Source organism: Tubulanus polymorphus, chromosome 3 (genome assembly GCF_964204645.1).
Source record: "Tubulanus polymorphus chromosome 3, tnTubPoly1.2, whole genome shotgun sequence".
Taxonomy (NCBI): domain Eukaryota; kingdom Metazoa; phylum Nemertea; class Palaeonemertea; order Tubulaniformes; family Tubulanidae; genus Tubulanus; species Tubulanus polymorphus.
The window spans coordinates 22,017,363-22,036,972 of NC_134027.1; the positions used below are offsets into that span (position 1 = coordinate 22,017,363).

General features: G+C 40.7%; 1 protein-coding gene across 1 annotated transcript in view; it reads left to right on the plus strand.

Moving 5' to 3' along the window:
- LOC141902602 (lysophosphatidylcholine acyltransferase 2-like) overlaps window positions 1-19,610 on the plus strand; it is a 45,875-nt gene that overhangs the window by 1,144 nt on the left and 25,121 nt on the right. Inside the window, exons 2-3 of the mRNA XM_074790413.1 lie at window positions 11,263-11,405; window positions 14,594-14,814. Coding sequence (XP_074646514.1) covers window positions 11,263-11,405; window positions 14,594-14,814 — 364 coding nt within the window. The remainder of the gene's footprint in view (window positions 1-11,262; window positions 11,406-14,593; window positions 14,815-19,610) is intronic.

A 19,610-nucleotide genomic window follows, 5' to 3' on the forward strand; every position in this document is an offset into this window, starting at 1 on the left:
AGGTGACACGCAATAGCAATATTGGACATGTTAGGTATTTCAAAGGATTAGTTAAAAGTTACAGGTTAGGTCATGTTCGGTGACTATATTCGGCTTAAAGTTAATTGACTAGCCTGTTGTTTTATTCAGTGGTATTTTTGTGTTGTCGGTGTTGTCAAGTCCTGTGACGAAATTTATGTCTGGTCATAAGGCACTGTAAACTCGGAGATGATTAGGTGTGTCAAATTGGCCCGAATCAAACTCGAATCAAATTTGGCCGGTGCTTAATCGAGAGAGCGCGTTCACGTGTAAACCACTCACTCGATACTAAACAATGCCGTGACTCACTTCTAACACCAGGATGTGTAGTCACAAGCAATAATTAAACCTCTACGCCCGGCTTGTGACATTTTTGGTCCTGTCAAATAGGCACGACAGGTTCGCTCACTTGGCAACTTAGTGAGCGGTTGGTCGCATCTAAAAACGCTTGCTTCTTTAGATCTAACCTGGCATTACTTACCCTTGCACAGGCTAGGCCTATGCGTTTCCAATCATAGTCTGTCTTCTATCAAATATCTACGACATACCCCCTGATTCTATTAAAAAAGCTATAGGTACTATTGGATTTTATTCAATTTAATGTAGCCAAGCTTAAATACTTCTGGTCAGAGTTTATGAAGCCAAAGCAAAGAGATACATTGAAGTATAATCATAATGATTTATTTTCATTTCACTAAATTACGAAACAGGGTTATTTTCACGATTCGGAATAACTAGAAGACTTGTTAGATGAAGGGATCCAGTGCAAGCCTTTCAGGGCTGTACTCGCAAACACTCGCAAGGCACCTGACATATAAACGGTGTACATCTGACGCGGAAGTTGGTAGGCCAATGCCCAATGCGCAGTGGGGTCCATTGGGGAAGACAGTTTTGCTGCCCGATATCAAATGAGTAATCTATGAATGAGAGACTGGCATCTGGCTTCTAATGTGTGCTATTAGAGCTGGAATGAGTCATCATATGTTCGAAATTTTGTGTCTATTCAACTAAATTCACACTGGTAAAAGGTCGAAATTGATGACTTAAAGACCCGCGGGATCGGCCGACTCCGAACGCCGTTCCCCCCGGGTCTGAAAGGCAGTTAGCCATTAGAGCCTTGCTCGCTCTAAAATCTCTAGACAAACTTATTTCGTATTGATGGGTTTCGATGTTTAGTTCGCGTGCCAACAGAAACAAGAAACGTAACTGGTCTTATTGAATCAAACCAACACAGGCCAGGGTCCCGGACAACTCCTTGATTCTGGTAGAATGGCACAACGCTTTTAAAAGTGCTTGAAACTCCTTTACTTCAGAACTCTTTCAAATGTGAGAAAGGCAATTAGAATAGACATTTATGTCTGGTTTTGAGACCTAGTTGTCCATGCCTAAAATCCGGGTACAGTTGGGACCTGGATTCATGTTTACCCCAATAAGGCGGTTACTGAAACCGTATTTAATTAGTAAAGATCATAATACAAATTTGCTTATGAAACCCCCGAACTCCCGTCTACTAACAACGAGTCTGCAGTAATTAGGATACATGAAAGTGATGCAGATGACTTCCTGGCAATAAGAAATTCTCCGCAATGATATACTGTAGTAGGTACCCCGCTACATCACCACTAGCGATGGGAAAAGTAGTTTCATCGTAATCATATGCCGTCATTATTTACCGTCAAAGAAGGCCATAGGCCTATGATGTACAGACAGCCACTTTTGTGCCTGATATGATATCGAAAATGGCTGTGATTTTGATAGTCGCGTCGAATTGCCGTGCACGATAGCCGATGATCTAAACATCGAAACGCGTCGTTTTAAAAACAAAATTACCCTCCTCGTTGCAAGGTTTTCCTGCTAGGTGACTGGTCGCTATGTTTGTTCAGAAATTTTGACTCAATAATACTAACTATAGCAATGTGGATTGACGCCCAATGGTAGATGAAATTCAGTATATTTGGCTTTTTTGTGCAAAGGCACTTTCGACCCAACTCCAGATTTTGCTTGGAAAAACGTATTAGAAATTAAGAATTTATGGACATTCGAATTTTGTTTGGCGTAGGTCTATAGGCAATTTCATTGGCTAACTCAGTTCATCGTTTTGTTGCTCAACCCGTTACGATAACATATCATTTAAATACAAAATAGATCGACTCTAATTGGACTCTAATCCGGGATACTTAAAATAAAGTATGTGATGTGGTCGTTTGCCCTCATTTTGAAATCAGTGCCTGAACTATTTTGTAATTCAGATTATAAGCGTTTGTAGGTCTACGCGTGGTGAGGTGATATTGTGTGGTATAATATTAAATCCCCCTCGCGTGATAAATGTTAGGTTGAATTCAAATCGATAATATCCCGTGATATAATTCCAAATATTTCAGTGTCACTGACAACAATCTCCGCACTGCCAAATTGTGAAAAAATGCTTCTACGGGTGAAAAAGGCGAAATGATAAATACCCTAAAGTGCTGGAGATAATTTGAAAATTTTGAAAAATTCCACCCTAGTGTGTTGAATATGGGAATATAGTGTGGCGGTGTATCGTAAGTTACTATTATTTCACTATGTTTGACAGGTACTACCATCTTTCAATGGAGATAACTAATTACTAATTACACCAATACACTGCAGTGCGCTAGCGGTGTACTAGCAAAATCCATCACCGATTTATACACCGCACTGCGGTGTAGATGCACTGAAAGGGTTAATGTTTGGTTTATCGGCTATTGCCAGCGTAGTAAAAGATAAGATTATTTCATTCTCAACTAACCAAAACTTTTGGTACATAGAGGATTTAAGCCTACAAAGATAAAATCGTCATATAAAAGAAAAATTGAGACAAACTCAATGCTGCTTATCCAATACTTGTTAAAAAACCAGGCTTTGAGCTCATATTTAATGATAATAATAATATTTATTTCTTATATACCGCGCTCCGTATACATTTCAGCGCGGTTTACAAATATAAATTAAATAAGATAAAATAAGATATATAATATTTAAAACTTGATCAAGTCCAATTATCTAATCTATCTATCAATGGTCAACTGGGAAGGTTTTCCAATGTTTAGGCGCAGATACAAAGAAGGCACTATCGCCAAAATTAGATTTTGAGATGAGGGACGAGAGATCGTTAAGCGAACTTTTATTTAGAATCGCAGTCCTATTATTCCATGGATCAGCGAGCTTCAGATCTGTTCCAATGTACTTTCTCGTCGTACCGATGCTATTCGGTTCGAATCCCCGTCGAGGGAGAATGCGTGAAACAGAAACAAGCGTCAGTTTCAAGCGGTGTTTCTTGTTTTTGCCGCAATGCGGGCTGCTTCTCAATAAACGTACAATTCTCTCCGAAAGTTACTAGATGTCACGATTTGGTGACATTTACTCGTGTATATATCGGATGAAGAAAAGATAATATTTGCACTAACGGCAGCAGGTTTTAATTGATTTTACACTGTTTGATACAAACTGCCACACATGTGTCTATATATGTTCACACAGAGTCAGAGGAGTGTATTGTGTATTGTACAATATATAATATGCCCAGGCTTGATTTCCGCAGGAGACGTTGATTCATTCAACTAAGGCCTAGCATTTGCGGTATGGAATTTAGGCAGAAACCCGATGAGAAACCGAAAACAACTTTTACTTGTTTTGCTATGAAACGGGAAACGTTATTTATCCACACGGACAGTTTGAGAATACTTCGAAAGGAAGTCGTAATGAGTCAGTCATGCGTGTTCTACTTTCCGCGACGCGACCAGCTGCCAGTCGCGACTGATGTAGCCTACGCGTTGTGCGACTTGTCTCTGTCAATAGCGAAAGCGGCGAATGATCTCGGTGCCGGTTAACGACCGATTGCAACCGATCCGATCGCTCCGCAGGTCGACCTATGGGCGCCTTAAATGGCCGCTTACCTGGAATTCAGGGAAAATTTCGGGTATTATTTCGTAAAAAGAATAGAAAGTTAAAATTAGGGAAAAGTCAGGGGAATTTGTTTGTGATTGCTAGATCGGAGTAAAATCAAACAGTTTCTCTGTTTATGTCTTACGTATTTGACTGTGTTAAACGATTGGATTCTTAGCGTATCAGGTCAAGGCAAACAACATGTGGTCAAGGAAGAAGCAAGTCGAATATAAGTGGCCACCCTGATGAATTCGATTTCTGTACATTATTCTGTATATTATTGCAAAAATACGTAGTTGGAAGATTAGAGGGTTGTCTAGTACTCGTGTAGCTAGAAGTGATTGAATAATGCAGATCTGTAGAGGGCGATGTAAACAAGTGCGAGCGGTTAAGTGTCGAGTCGTAATTATTGTCGCACGAGAAAATTGTCCCGTAATTATAGGCCCTCATGAACTACATATCAGCCGCAGGCTTCAGATCTGTTCTCTGCTGGTAGCTAGGTATATATTAGCCCATAAGTAGTGGCCGTAGTATTTTTAACCCTTTCAGTGCTGACTAAATAATACCCTATAGTGCTGGAGATAATTTAAAAGAATTCCACCCTAGTGTGTTGAATAAGGGGAATACCACTATAGTGTGTCTACACCGCCGCGCAGTGTATCGTTAGTTACTAGTATTTCACTATGTTTGACAGGTGAGACTGCCATTTTTCAAGAGAGATAATCACTAATTACATCAATACGCCGCAGAGCAATGTATTAGCAAAAATCTATCACTGATTTGTACACCGCACTGTGTAGACGCACTGAAAGGGTTAAGTAATTATAGTAATGATAATCGTTATAGAATATTCATATAGGGCCTTTCCATGTGGTTATGTCCAAAGTGCTACTGCTTATCCAAAATGCTTGTTGAATAACCAGGTTTTGAGCTGCTGTTGATCCGAGTCCAATGATCTATCTATCTATCAATGGTCAACTGGGAAGGAATTTGTATTCCAACATGTAAGTCAGGATGCTTAGAAGGCACTGTCGCCGAAATTAGATTTTAAAATTAGGGATGAGAGAAGATTGTTTAGGCGAATGGTAGCGTGTTAAAGCGCTGACTCCTTGAAGCAATTGTGGCAATCGAGGATTCCACCGGTGGAAAGGGAGGATCCAACAGGCCCGGTTGCGACAGTCGGTCGGGTACGCGTTAGGACGATGTCGATGCCGGTTTTCTCAGATTGAGTTAGAATCATGAATGATCCTCGAATTCAGTTCGATGAATGACTTGATCGGAATCGTGCCACATTGTGAACTGCGATTTGCTTCGAGTTTCCGCTTGTGGAAGGTTCGAGGAAGTCATGATGAAAGTAAATAGAAAATGATCTAGATTTTGATTTCTAGAGTTGTCCTATAATTGTGTCATGGATGACAATCGGATGCGATGGCTAGAGTACATGATAGATATAGAGTCCATAGTCATGGATTCACGGTCCGACTCAATTTGCGAAATTGACCATTTCGTCGCTTAATGATATATTGTGACTAACTTTCACTTTCAAACTGGTTCCTAACAACAAGCTAACTTGACGTACTCTCAACAAAATCTCGAGCCAAGTTATCAATTTACGATGTTGCAAATGTAAGATATGTGTCTATAAAGTACCCCTTGTCACCGGTGCAATGGGTACATGATATAGTTGAGAAATTCTCGTGAAATTGATGTGAATTTCTCTTCATATTCCTTACTTGATTGAATCGTAGTGGATAAAATCGTTATGACCAGGTGTGAAGGATTTGCTCATATTAGTCATAGTCGTTGAATCGGGCTCAGCTAGGTTACCGCTGATCTGGTCAACTCGGGGAATCGGAAAGCGATGGAAAAATTTGCGGGAAACTCAGGGCGTACTTACCTAAAAAAAAACAACTTGGAAAACTCCACTTTTCGATTTGGATATGCTATGAATGGCCTGCGGGTGGGTTTCATAGATGTGGAAGAAAAATATTCCCTGGGAACAATTTGGAAATTTACCCCTAGGGATAACTTTGACACATGGTCTATGAAACTGGGCCCTGCTGATTCAATTCGAGGGGGGATTTTGTGTTATAATGTGCACAACTGCGGGGATTTGTGAATGGGGAGGATTTTTTTTTTTAACGCGATGAATTACGCAATGCTTACTTATCGGCGGAGTGGCCGATTGAATTGTCCTACTACTAGATATCGGGCCCCTGTCGTCGGCGCCGTAAGACGCGCAGTAAGCCGTGGCTCGCTTCGTCGAGTGACATCGATTTCCTGTCGAGGAAATTACCGTCTATCGGCGAAACTGTGTTAACTATCGCTATTAACGATACTACAGTTTGTGGATTTAACTCGTTGTGCATCCAAATAATATAAAACCTGTTCAGCATCGGAGCCGCGCGCTCTCTCTCTCTGTCTCGCTGAGATCGTATACCGATTTTGTAATGCACTTACCCGATATTTTCGAGCGACGCTTCGAATCGAGCCCGTTCGCGGTTTTTGATCGCATCAACTCGAGTCGATATTCTTCGCTACGTTGTGTAGGAAACATATAGTTTTTAATGCCTTCGTTGAAACTCTTGTGAATTAACCCTTTCAGCGCTGACCAATTTTAATACCTCACAAGTGCTGGAGATGATTTGAAAATTTTGAAAAATCCCGCCTGTGGATTGTATAAGTTAATAACAGGCGTACTGCTATAGTGTGCCTACACCTCAGTGCAGTGTATTGTTAGCTACTTATATTTCACAATGTTTGACAGTTTCTGTCATCTTTTAATTGATAGAAATCAATAGGTAAATCACACGTATCACAATGTGAGGTGGTGTTTTAGCATTTGTCCATCACTGATTTATGCTCCACCATGCGATGTAGATGCACTGAAAGGGTTAAGCAGGATGCAACTGTTACAACTATTTTTTTCTGACGAGCAGTTCTGTCACGAGCCCAATCTGATGAACAACAAATGACTTAAATTCCAGCGACACGCACATCCTAGATGATGTCATTATCAGCCAATCAGAAATCGTGGTTGATTTTAGCTCAGGTTATTCCACGCAATGATTTGTGAAATTTGCTTCAGCGATTATACAACGGGCAATCTGATCGGCGCCACGCGTTTTCGTGGGACAAACCTCCGTACCCGCCGGTTCTAGTGTCGCAAAGTTTCGTGCCATGAGCGATGCCATGCCATCGGGTTCAAACCGTGCCTACGGCCGATCAGATTGCCTGTGGTATTATCGCTGAGGTAACAACATACAGCGATAACTATGAGTGCAATGATCCGGGCTAAAATAAAATCCCGGTGATTGTTGGCTAATAGTGAAAGTAGACTGTGACGTTTTGTAAGTTGCATGCGTACCCGCACACTCGAGGCTAATCAGGCACGGTTTGCTGACCGTGGCTGTCTAGGTTCAAATCCCCGCCGAGGGAGGAAATTAAACCCAAGGTTATGCATTCGACGACAGTCTGTAACCGGCTGGTTGTTGTATCGGCAGGCTGGCTGGGGAACTAGCATTTACACCAGCGGTACAGGATTCCATCCATCAGGAACAACAAGGCATTTAAACCTTATATGTACAAACTAACACCTGGTGACATGTTTGAGACACACAAATTAATCAATGATGAGCACTGACTTATAGCTAATTACTTTGAATACATATTGAGTAGTCTGACGTGTTGATTATGATAAAGCACATATTGATACTATATTCATAAGTTATATTACATTATTAATACTATAATTATTATTATTAAGCATTTCATGTAGTAAAAGATATGAAATATTATGAACCATTCGATATGAAATTGTAGATATGTATGATTATAGAATATGCAACTTATATCAGGGTGACATTTCTTCTCAGAATGCTACTGCTGCTAGGGACTCAAACCCACTGAGTGTTGATGATACACCGCAGGTGGTTGTAGTGGTGCTTATCTACCTGAGCTATCGGGCGACCAGCTTCTCCCTCCGGCTCGACTTCTTTTCACTCCTTTATAGTAGATGTCGGTCATTGCATCGTGACGGTGCAATTCCTGTTTACTATGTTTAAATCTAGTTTACTTTGATTATCTCATAATACATATAAAGGGTCCTGGGGACGGAATGGAACGCATTGAAATGAAATCTGCCACCAGTTGGTGCAGCATCTACATTTATTGACACCGGTACACTATAAAACAAGCACTTGCTAAAGTCGGGGTATTTTGTAAAAATGCTTTAAAAAAAATCGGGGGAAAGTTAAAGTGAGGGAAATTGATTGAGATTGCTACGTAAGGTGGCCACTTTTCTCTGACTTACTTTTTCCCTAAACTATTCCCCGTACGTAATGTAAAACGGTTTCCGTCTATGTTTCACGAATCTGACTTTGTCAATTGATTGGATCCTTAGAATTGATAATGTCAGAAAAAAAACATGCACGGGGAATAGTTTAGGGAAAAAGTAAGTCAGAGAAAAGTGGCCACCTTGTAAAACTTATTTTATTGAATATGAAGTATTTGAGGTAGTCGCTTAAAGGTCAATCTTTAGGGGCGTATGTCGATGCATGGTCTGAACCATCCAAAATCCGCTTAACGTCCGAATAGTTTTCTGAGCGATATTTATCGCGGAATTTACACAACGCGGCTCCTTTTCACTTTGCTTGTCGCGAGATGATCAATTAACGTGTAATAGTTTATCGATCGAAAGACTTGTGTTTTTAACCGAGCCCAAGAATTTCGTCTGGCGACGCCCTTTATCTAGAATACGATTGAGTCGTTAAACTAAAGAAGTCAATTTCAGATTCGAAGGCCTATACACATTTTATTCCAAATTTTTGAACATTGTTCATTCCACCGCTGAGATGTTTTTTATGATGGTACGTCAAAAATATGTATTTAACGGAGTTTTCCCCTCCCCCGGAAATGTGGCTGTGAAAATCCGGCGACAAAGTTATTTCAAAAAAAGCCTAAAGATTCTTTGATTACCAATAAATATTGAATTTAGCGCGTCCTACAAGAGATGTGAGAAAGACTTCCAAACAGGAGCCGAAAATGTACTGCATGGTAAAGCTGGAAAAAAAAGAAAACATCAAATTTTTTTCGCAAACAAAACCTGCTAAAATTGTGCGGATTATTGAACGTTTTCATTATTTTTCGTGTCATGCTAAAATTAGAAAAATTTTCTGTGAAAAAGTAAGAAGTGAGGAATTACATTAATCGACAATTCAAGTCTGATGCTGTCTGTACTCCACGTTTGCCTCGAGGCCGGGGGTATACGACTCGAGAGCGACCGTTCGTTCAGTAGAATAGCTCTTACGCTTATCGCGGGTTGATAAATTTATTATCGTCAAATTCAATTTGATATTCGATTCATGAGTTCTGCAGAGTTGAAGCGTCCTGACGCTGTTTATGAATAAAGCTGATGGTTATATGCAAAGTGATACATTTTTAATAACCCACATATCATTCAATTAATCAATTCAGTATATAGGGCCCTAACAGTATCGTATAGTGTATGATCTAGTTGTGTATGTATTTGCAATGTATCAACCTACCAACATCGTAATACGTATGCAGTCCTCTCTCAAATATTTACATTTTGCGATAATGGTCATGGCCCCAAATTATAGGTGATTTAACGCTTTCAGTGCGTCTACTCCGCAGTGCGGTGTATAAATCAGAGATAGATTTTGCTAGTACACTGCATTGCGGTGTATTGATGTAATTGGTAATTAGTAATTATCTCCTTGAAAAATGGCAGCATGTGTCAAACATAGTGAAATACTAGTAACTAACGATACACCGCACCACAGTGTAGACGCACTATGGTGGTATTCCCGTTGTTCAACACACTAGGGTGGAATTTTTTAGAATTTTCAAAACACATTCTTTGTCTGTTTATATCTAGCAGAAGATCCATCTTCCATCATGGGATTGGAAAGGGAGTCTTCAGTCATGGAGCCTAATGAGAGAAAACTCTACTCCAAAGTTTATCGACAACTTGGAAAATAACAAATATTGCTAAATATTGTCTACAAACAATATAAATACTTACATATGGTATAATATTATGAGTAAATGAAAGTTATGTTGAATCATTGATTGAATTGAATTGACTGGCAACCAGTCTAGCCCTGATATATTTATGGGGTAGTGCACATCCTCTAAAATAATTTTTCAAATTTATCAAATTAATATAAGCGTTATGAAATATAGGCCCTATATCATTAAAGAATAGATGCCAAAGTTCACAATTTTGATCGTTATTTTGAATTACCAATATTGATGGCGTAGTGCACATAAACTCACACAGAACGCCTTAAATAATAGGGGCCTAGTAGTTATCAACTTGTGTATAACATGATTTCATGATTTTATAGCGTCAAAAAAAAAGTTAAGGCAATTCCAAGGTGCGAATACCCCCTACGTTCTGACGGGTTCGTGTACCGATAATATCTTGTATATATAATGGCTCAATCAACCCTTGCCTTCTTCAAATTCGTTAATCTGGTCTCCGATCCATCCAGCTTTATTCAGCCTCGCCGCACGTTTGTTGGAAATGTACGGCTTACAACGAGCTGTCGGCATTATCTGACAAAACGTATGGACAGTATGGAAGTTAAGGATCCAATTACCAGTAATTCAGTGCTGGCTTGGTGTATAAAGGACACGTGACGCATCTTATTCTGGCTGCCTAAAGATGGTTAACGGACAATCTCGATACCTTTTACCTTAATGATATCAGTGTTCTCCATTTGCTGGGATTTTGGAGGGCTGCATTCATTTTCAGTGTAACATGGCCACCAAACACCAATGGCGTGAAGCGTTTCGTAGGGTGCCGAGGTGTCCTTGCCTAAACTTGTTCAGCATCGATAGAACAAGACTGACGTGTAACGTTTAACCCTTTCTGCGCTGACTAATTACGCAAATTGCTGGAGATAATTTGAAAATTGAGGAAAAAAAATTCCACCCCAGAGTGTTTAACAACGAGCATACTGCTGTAGGGCATTTACACCGTGGCGCGGTGTATCGTTAGTTGCTATTATTATTATTTCACTTCGTTCATCTTTCAATAGAGATTAAAAAACTTTACTAATTATTAAGTACTAATTACATCAATACACAGCGATGCAGTGTATAAGTAGTCCATGCTTGATTAATACACCGCACTGCGGTGTAGATGCACTGAAAATAATTCATGCCGGGTGGCAGCAAAAAACTTTTACGAGTGTGTGGCCGATTTTCTGAGGGACGAATGTAAACCGGGGTGGCCATCCCTTTTTAAACAACCCTAGTTGAGTACAAAAGAATGTATTATATATTCGTACGTCGTTTTTGTATTTTCAGATAGCGATAATGACAGTGACTATATTCCCGTTGAGGTGTATGTTGATAATATTAATCGTGATAGCCGCGTGGCCGATCGGGTTCGTGTGTTTATACGGCGTAACCGAGGACGAGAACAGTAAACCGTTCGTCGGATGGAGACGGTAAGATTTCCAATCTTCGAACTTTCGTCATTGCGGGGGATACGGGGGCCAGTCGCTCAGGATGAATATATGTTGACGGTGCGGTTTTAATTTTTCGACTAGCAACTGGTTAACTGTAACTAACTTTCGAGCGACTGGTTCCTGGTCTATTTATTATGCCCCCAGTTTGCCACTTTTTCCTGTTTTGCCCCTTTCGAGTATATTAAGAGTAAAAAACGGTTTGATTGTAGTTTGCCCCGCCGCGTTTCAACTAAAACACCTGCTGGGGCCGGTTGCATAGTCATGGCTTAGTCTTAAGACCAGTCTATAGCCAATCTAACAACTTAAGACCAGTCTTAAGATTTAAAGCCTAGCGCACATCGACACAGCGATTGGAGACAACTAGTTGCTACCGAACGATTACCCCGCGCACATCGAAATCTAGTTACGGCCGGTCAGTTGCAGCAACTGCATGGCACGTGTCGATCGTCGAGATCCAGAGCGCGCACATCGACGGATATGACTGCGATTGAGTACAACCAGTTGCTCAAAATTAGAACATGGGCAACTGGCTGGAACTGGAGATAGATCGACGCTTACCAATCGTAAGCTCGCTCACATCGACACATTCAAGCAACTGATCGTATCCAGCCAGTTGCTCTCGTGCGCCGAAAACTGCCTTGCAACTAGTTGTCTCCAATCGCAGTGTCGATGTGCGCTAGGCTTAAGACCACTTTTGGACTTAAGTCACGACTGTGCAACTGGCCCCTGGTGCTAGTTCCATAGTCATGGCTTAGACATAAGACAAATTTAAGGCCATATTAGTTCTATTAGCTATTTTAACAACTTAAGAGTTAAGACCATTTTTGGACGAAAGTCTCGACTATGGTACCAGCCCCTGTGTTTTTTTGCCTATTTTGGATTTCGAGTGAAATGTAAGAAATTAAGTAGATTTATGGAGAAGGCCAACTGCGAGCGAACCTGCGTCGAATCTTCCAGAATCAGATGAGGATGCGTCCATTTTGAGGTCACCAACAAGGGGCCAAGAGTCGTAAGACCATCTTGGTTTTTCAGGGAAGGGAATCAAACAACTTAAAACGGTCTTATGTTTGAAATTCATCTATGGATTTAACTCGTCAGTCCGGACTTGACTGCAACTTCTACTTGGGAGAAGCTGCTAAGAGCTCAATTGCTAATATGAAATATCAAGATACACTTCCTAAAATCAGAATAATTTCCTGTTGATTTTCAACCGCTTCGTTTGATGTCAAATTACTCTCATTTTTTTAGGGGTAACTACTACAAATAGCGATATCAGGTAGTCAGTCCGGACCTGGCCCTGGAATGATAAGTGGCTATAGTAAAGCGGGTTTATGCCTTCTGAGTTGTTTTCTGGTTCACCGACTGAATGAGTCTCATGTTCTTAAATTAGCTCAATTCATAATCTTAAACTCTTTGCACAACGAATGTGTTATTAGCGCAGGGCTAATGCATTCGTTTAATACTCGTTTAATACACAGCTCGCCTGTGGTGATAGTTATAGACAGGGTTTTAGTACATGAGCGATTAGCGATCAGGGTCAGGGACAATAATCATTAATGAATCGTGGCGGCGAATCAGAGTCATCGGTGAATCAGAGAATGATATTCATTCCTGCTATACTCAATATTGACACTACCGGTATGTGTGTATATATAATGAGGCTACTCGCTGAATGTGTTTACATCATCTGGGAGTTGATTCATTCTCGGTGTTCGTGTACTACTATCATCGGAGTGGACGAGTTTGTTACATCTACTCCTCAAAAACCTGTCGAGCCCAATGCGCATTACGCAGGGAAGCACACAAACATGGAATCCAATATGTTTCATCTCCTCGGAAACGTTTTTTTCTGGTTTCTCGTGAATGCGCACAACGCCGGAAAATGCTCGTAAACATCGGATTCTGTTTCCTGTTTTTTGTGTTTGTCTGCAACATGTGCTTTTTTGGGCGAGTAATAATCTCGTGGTTTTGTAAAGCGTTCACTCCATTAGCAATAGATAGTAGATTCTGGGTAACATTTTCTCCGCGTGCATGAGGAAAGCGTATTTCATCGGTCTTCGTTGCCATCTTCATTGCGTGCAAAGAAAATATTACCGAAAATCTAACGGTTCCTAACAAATAGTTTTGAGAAGTCGGCGTTCCTGTTCTCTTTGTAGTTCTACAGTCATCATACGGTTGTGGGGGTACGGGATATTCGGGGTTCTGCATCATATACCAGGATTGTAAAGGGGGCTTGTACAGAGTCGCGTATCCCTATAAAACTTCTTGTGAAGGGCAGTGCCCTAATACCGTGTTAGGACTGGCCAAATTTATTTGTGCTGTCTTCTGAACGGACAGTAGAGCCTAGCTTTTTGGAAAGGGAATGGCGCTTTCTTAATGGAAAACTGCGTAACCTTTTTTTTGTAAGGATGGTACGAAAAGAGCTGCACGATGTCTACAGCCCTCAGGAAATTATGAGAATAACAGTAATGATGATAGTAAATCGAGCAATTCATAAAGCGCCTTCTACATCATATTACACGCCCGAAGCGCTTCTTCCTCAGGGAACGACTTGCGAAACAGCCGTCTTTTTAAATTGATCAATGCTGTTAGAAGATCTTATGTCGTTTGGTAAATTGGTTCACGATCCAAAATATGGACGTATCAAGGGGCATTCTGAGTGTATCTATATGAAGTATCGTTTGGTTGGCAAAATTAGGGGGTGGCTATCTGCTGCCCCTACAAGAGTGGATATCAATATTCTATCAATGCTGATGATTGCTTTGAAATAGTCCTATATTGAAATGCATTGTATAGCTTATGCGACAAGTAGCCTGAGATACTCCATCCGAGTGTGTTGAACAACGGGAATACCACTATAGTGCGTCTACACTGCGGTGCGGTGTATCGTTAGTTACTAGTATTTCACTATGTTTGACCCGTGCTGCCATTTTTCAAGAGAGATAATTACTAATTACATCAATACACCCCAGTGCGGTGTACTAGCAAAATCTATCACTGACTTATACACCGCACTGCGGTGTAGACGCACTTAAAGGGTTAATCCTTAACGCGCCTCAGTTTTTTTTTCTATGTTCGTCGTACGAGTACGAATTCTTCTCTTTCTCGATCGGAACCGCCGTTTTCCGATTTTTGTTTTTTTTTCTCATCATGTTTTCTCTTCGCAGCGTTCTACGCCGATGCATCGAGATACTGTGGCGCAGCATGTTCTTCGTCGGCGGCTTCCACTGGATCACCGTCAAAGGGCAGCGGGCGAGCGCGCGACAGGCGCCGATCCTGGCCCTGGCGCCGCACTCTTCATTCCTCGACACGATGTTACCGGGCACCGTTCTGCAAGCTACGTCGCCCGTAGCGAAAGCCGCAGCCGCCGATATATTTTTATTTGGACGTACGAACTAATTATCAGTCTTCGTTCGATTCGTTTTTAGCCCACTTGGGACTTTTGCGTTCACTTTTCGTCCGTCGTCCGTCCGTAGACGGAATCCAGTTATTTTGGGAAGTTTTGAAGACGCTTCAAGGTAATGTCTTGATATTTGGTTTATACATGTATCTACCCTAGACACATCTGCAGCCCAAAAACTGGCCCTGTCAGAATCAAGATGGTCGACTGGCAGCCATTGTTGTTCGCCACTTTTTACACATTTTCGAAGTTTACGAGGGAAATTTTGAAGATGCATTGATCAATTACCTTGGTCTTGCGATTATATTTGAACCTACCAAGGGCCCATCAGCAAAAGAAAAATTGGTTCCATATGACTCAAGATGGCCGTCCTATGACCTTTTTAGTGCCCAAAAATGTCAATTTTGGCCAAAATTCTAGGTCCTGCAGCTTCCTACTGGTTTGCCATTTCTCATTGCAATTTGTGATGGGTATTCTTTGTAAAGGGATGTTTTTATCTGAGACCGGTATTTTTGATCCGCCAAATATGACGCAATTGGCGGCCATCTTGGTGTCATTAGTACTCATTCGTAGGTGGGAAAAAGTTTTCCGACATTATATTGATACCTAAGCATATTTTGTTACAGCAATGAATTAGAAAGTTATAGCATATAACGTGTTCTATGATTGGGGTGAGTTTCAAGTTCATTGTTTTTTGTATATGGCCACCAGGGGGTGTTGAATAATACAATATCTTAGTATTTCTATATTATATTCGTACCAATACATATTTTGTTACCGCAATCAATTGCAAAGTTGTGGCTCATGACATCATCTATGATTGTGGTGAGTTTTAAGGAAATTAGTTATTCTATATGGTCACCAGGGGGCGTTGAATAGTAGAATAACCTGGTATTTCCTTATTATATTGGTACCTAGGCATATTATGTTACCATGATCAATTGCAAAGTTGTAGTTCGTGACATGTTCTATGAATATGGTGAGTAACAAGGTTATTGGGTTTTGAATATCGTCACCAGGGGGCATTGAATAGTAGAATAACTTAGTATTTCCATATTAAATTGGTAACGAGGCATTTTTTGTTATCACAATCAATTACAAAATCGTAGCTGCTGACATGTTTTATGATTGTATTGAGTTTCAAAGTCATTGGTATTTGTATATGGTCACCAGAGGGCGTCGAATATTGAAATTGTTAGATTGTTGAGCATTTGAAACCACTTCCCAAGTGGGCATGTGTCCCTGGACCCCTAGTTTGTTTTTGTTTTATTAGAGTACATATGTATGTATGCGCATGTGTGTTGGAGTGTGAATGAAATCAGTTCCAGAATATAGAACGATAACCGCACTCAAACGTGGTGAACGGATAATAAGATAAAAACCCACTATCTACAGATTAAAAGAATTTAAAATCAAGAATTTATTTATTCGATCTAAAATATATAGAATACACGACGTTTCGATCTCACCCTAGACATCGTCGTCAGGTGCGTCACGCCTGACGATGATCTCTAGGGTGAGACCAAAACGTTTCGGCTGTTCACTAACAGTCATCATCAGGTGGAATGACCAAAAAAAACAATCTGGTCACGTTTTTCTGGTCATTCCACCTGATGATGGCTGTTAGTCAACAGCCGAAACGTGGTTTCATAATAATAAATTTGATCGTATAATTTTTTAAATTCTAATTGTGGGATTTCTTCATTTAACCAGTGGATAGTTGACATAGTGATAATTAAAAGTTCATTGTTACTACGGTTGTATCTATACACTGGTTATCTGTAACTGACTTTTGAGCTACTGGCCCCAGCAGGCGTATACTCGTAACATCCATATTTCGTTATAAAATCTGTTCTCAGTTTCGAACCATTTCGTTTCTTCCGTCAGCGAGAATCGCGTGCTGCGAGGGTTTAAAATCGAATTGAAGATCACTTTCAATTTTCACGCGATTTTTGCGTAGATTATTCATATTATTATATCACGGGATTGTGGTTAAGAAAAAAATATGTTTGCATTGTTCATTTATGTTTTTAGTACCGGGTATTGATCACGTTTAAAGAATAACAATATCAGAAGCTATAGTTTATTATTAGTGATAGGGTGTGGTTGGCTTCTACTGGAGATGTATATGTACATATGTACGTGCGCCATGTTAAAAGGCTATGACCACTCTAGAGATTCCGGGCCTAGGAAATTACCGTGCACTTATAAATCTTATGTGCCACAATGGGGAACCGGCAACACCGGCTATCCCGCCAGATGGCGTAACGAGCGCCTGGTCTTATGTAGTGAAATAGATACATTTTCGATGAACTTTGACCTGAATTTTTTTACTCCAGAATCAATATCGCTATATCACAGGACCTTCCAAGTACAAATTCAGATATCTGAATAGTTTCCATAATATTAGATCTATTTAAGGGAGTTTAAGTTCATTCAGTTTTCATGGAAATGTAGAAGAAATCGAACGCAGAAGACAGAGTTACTAAAACTAGTGGACCTGCTGGATCCTCGCTTGCCACAGGAGGTCGCAGGTTAACCATTGCTCGAATGTACATAGCCATGTTCGCGTAATTCTGCGCTTAGTAAACCCGCTTTAGTTCTTCATTCAGTGAACATGAACATGCAAATTCTTGTCAAATCACGTGTCGTTTAAATTAAAAGTACTTTTGCGATTCTAATTGCGGGTCAATCAACAGCTGTGGTGAATGAACGACGTAAAATTGGGACGTAACACAACGGCGAATTTCGATTGAATAGATTAGAATTAAGTTCTATCGGGTGACCTCATTAAAGTTCTGTTGACCTTAAACAGCTATCGGGAAAAACTTGATAATAATATATCTAGATTATCTTTTACAGATTGTCCTAGGCCTATATATTAGCTGCGTTCACACTAGGTGAACTAGTAGTTCCGTACTGATATACACGGCTTATAAGCGCGGAATGCGATTCCACGCCCAAAAGCCGATCTCAGTACGGCACTGAGCTGGCCACGTATTTTCTGTAGTGTGAACGCAGATTCGGCGCTTAGCTAGCCACGTATTCACATCCTCGTAGTACAAAACACTGAACACTAATTACACTCCCCTCTATTGGCACACTGGGTGACTACTATACTGGGCTTACTAAGTGCCGAATTGCTGACTCGTAGTGTGAATGTAACTGGCTGTATAAGTGCCGTATTTTGGTGAATTCGGCACCAGCGAAGTACAGGACTTCGTAAGCGCCGAATCTAGTGCGAACGCGGCTATTGAAATCGATAACGCGCATATCTTTATTTACATTCATTTCAGAAAGACGTGCACTTCAATATTCGTTCTGACCCTTATCTATGTTCATCGAACTGATCATGCATTTGTTGAAAATTATTTCTTTAGACCTAGCTGCCAACTGTTCTCGTTACTATTTCGTGATAAGAAGTACCGATTTTATTTGTTTGATGCTTTATTTGTTTGATGCACCGTATACAGAAATATGAATGATGTCACCGAGGGTCTTACTGTTGATTACTGATCTAATGAGAACATTTTCTTTCATATTTCGATGAAATGTTACTGATAAGAATTCAATTCGTTACTGATAGCATTTTTCAGAGGTCAGAAGCCCGGTTTCGTTAATCAGTTCCCAAGGCAATAATAGCTGAGTGGGAGTAGCATTGAAAGGGTTAATTCCGTTTCGAACGCTAAAAACTGGCGTAGATACGAATGAATTTTATTGTAACTAATCGTACGACGTTTTTAATGATTTTTATAGGACTCTGATACGATTCTCGTTTAAACACGTCGGCCGAGCGGTGCTGTTTTTGTGCGGTTTTTATCGGATAAAGACGCGCGGTCGTCTGGCGACCAGCGCCGAAGCGCCGATCCTCTGCGTCGCGCCGCATTCGTCGTTCGTCAACGCGTTCGCGTATCTCGCCTGCGGATTGCCGACGGGTATATCGCGCGTCGAAAATCGCGACCTACCGATACTAGGAAGTATGATTTAATACTACTGATCTTTGCTTGTAGCCGTCTTACGCATTTTGGTGACGGTTCTAACTTCGGTGACGTTGTCCCGGCCCAGTTTCATGGACATGGCCAGTTCTTCGATGTTTTTTTTTTTCACGAAACAGTATTTGAAATTTTGGAATCAATTCGTTATTTTCTGAAGCGGTAATAAAATCTGTCCTATTAAACTGGGGCCCTAGGTATGTTCTTTAGGTCCAGGTTCGAGATTAGGAAATGGGTCATACAATCGTAAAGTTGTTGTGAAAGTTGCCAGTGCAGTAGATTCCCGAAGCAGGGCATGCAGCAAGGAATGAACACGAAACCTGTAAGTGTTTATGGGTTTCGCTACTTCACTTTGCCCGCTATGGCACACTGATTAAAACAAGAAACACTGAAGCAAACCTAGCCATGTATGGATTGTATCACGTGGTATCAAAATGGGAATGATTTTGATCAGTCTCGTGATTTGCTTGTTTTTACTGACTAGTTATTGTGTATCTGTGTTTAACTACTCCGATCGTCGCAAACGCATCAATCGAAACAAGTGTTCCAAGAAACGTACGGGCTGGTTACGCAGTGCGAAACAATATTGTGCTAAACAATGTTTTAGAGCTGTAAGCGCTGTCGTGAAACAGTGTTTCAGTAAACTATGTTTACGAGCAATGAGCACAGCCATGAAACTAGCCAGAAAAACATCTCCGTTTCCTGTTATGCGTTTATGCCCACGCTAGGCCTAACCCGTTTGCAGCCAGTCGCGATAGAACCTCGATTGCGCTGGTGTCCGAAAGTCATAAT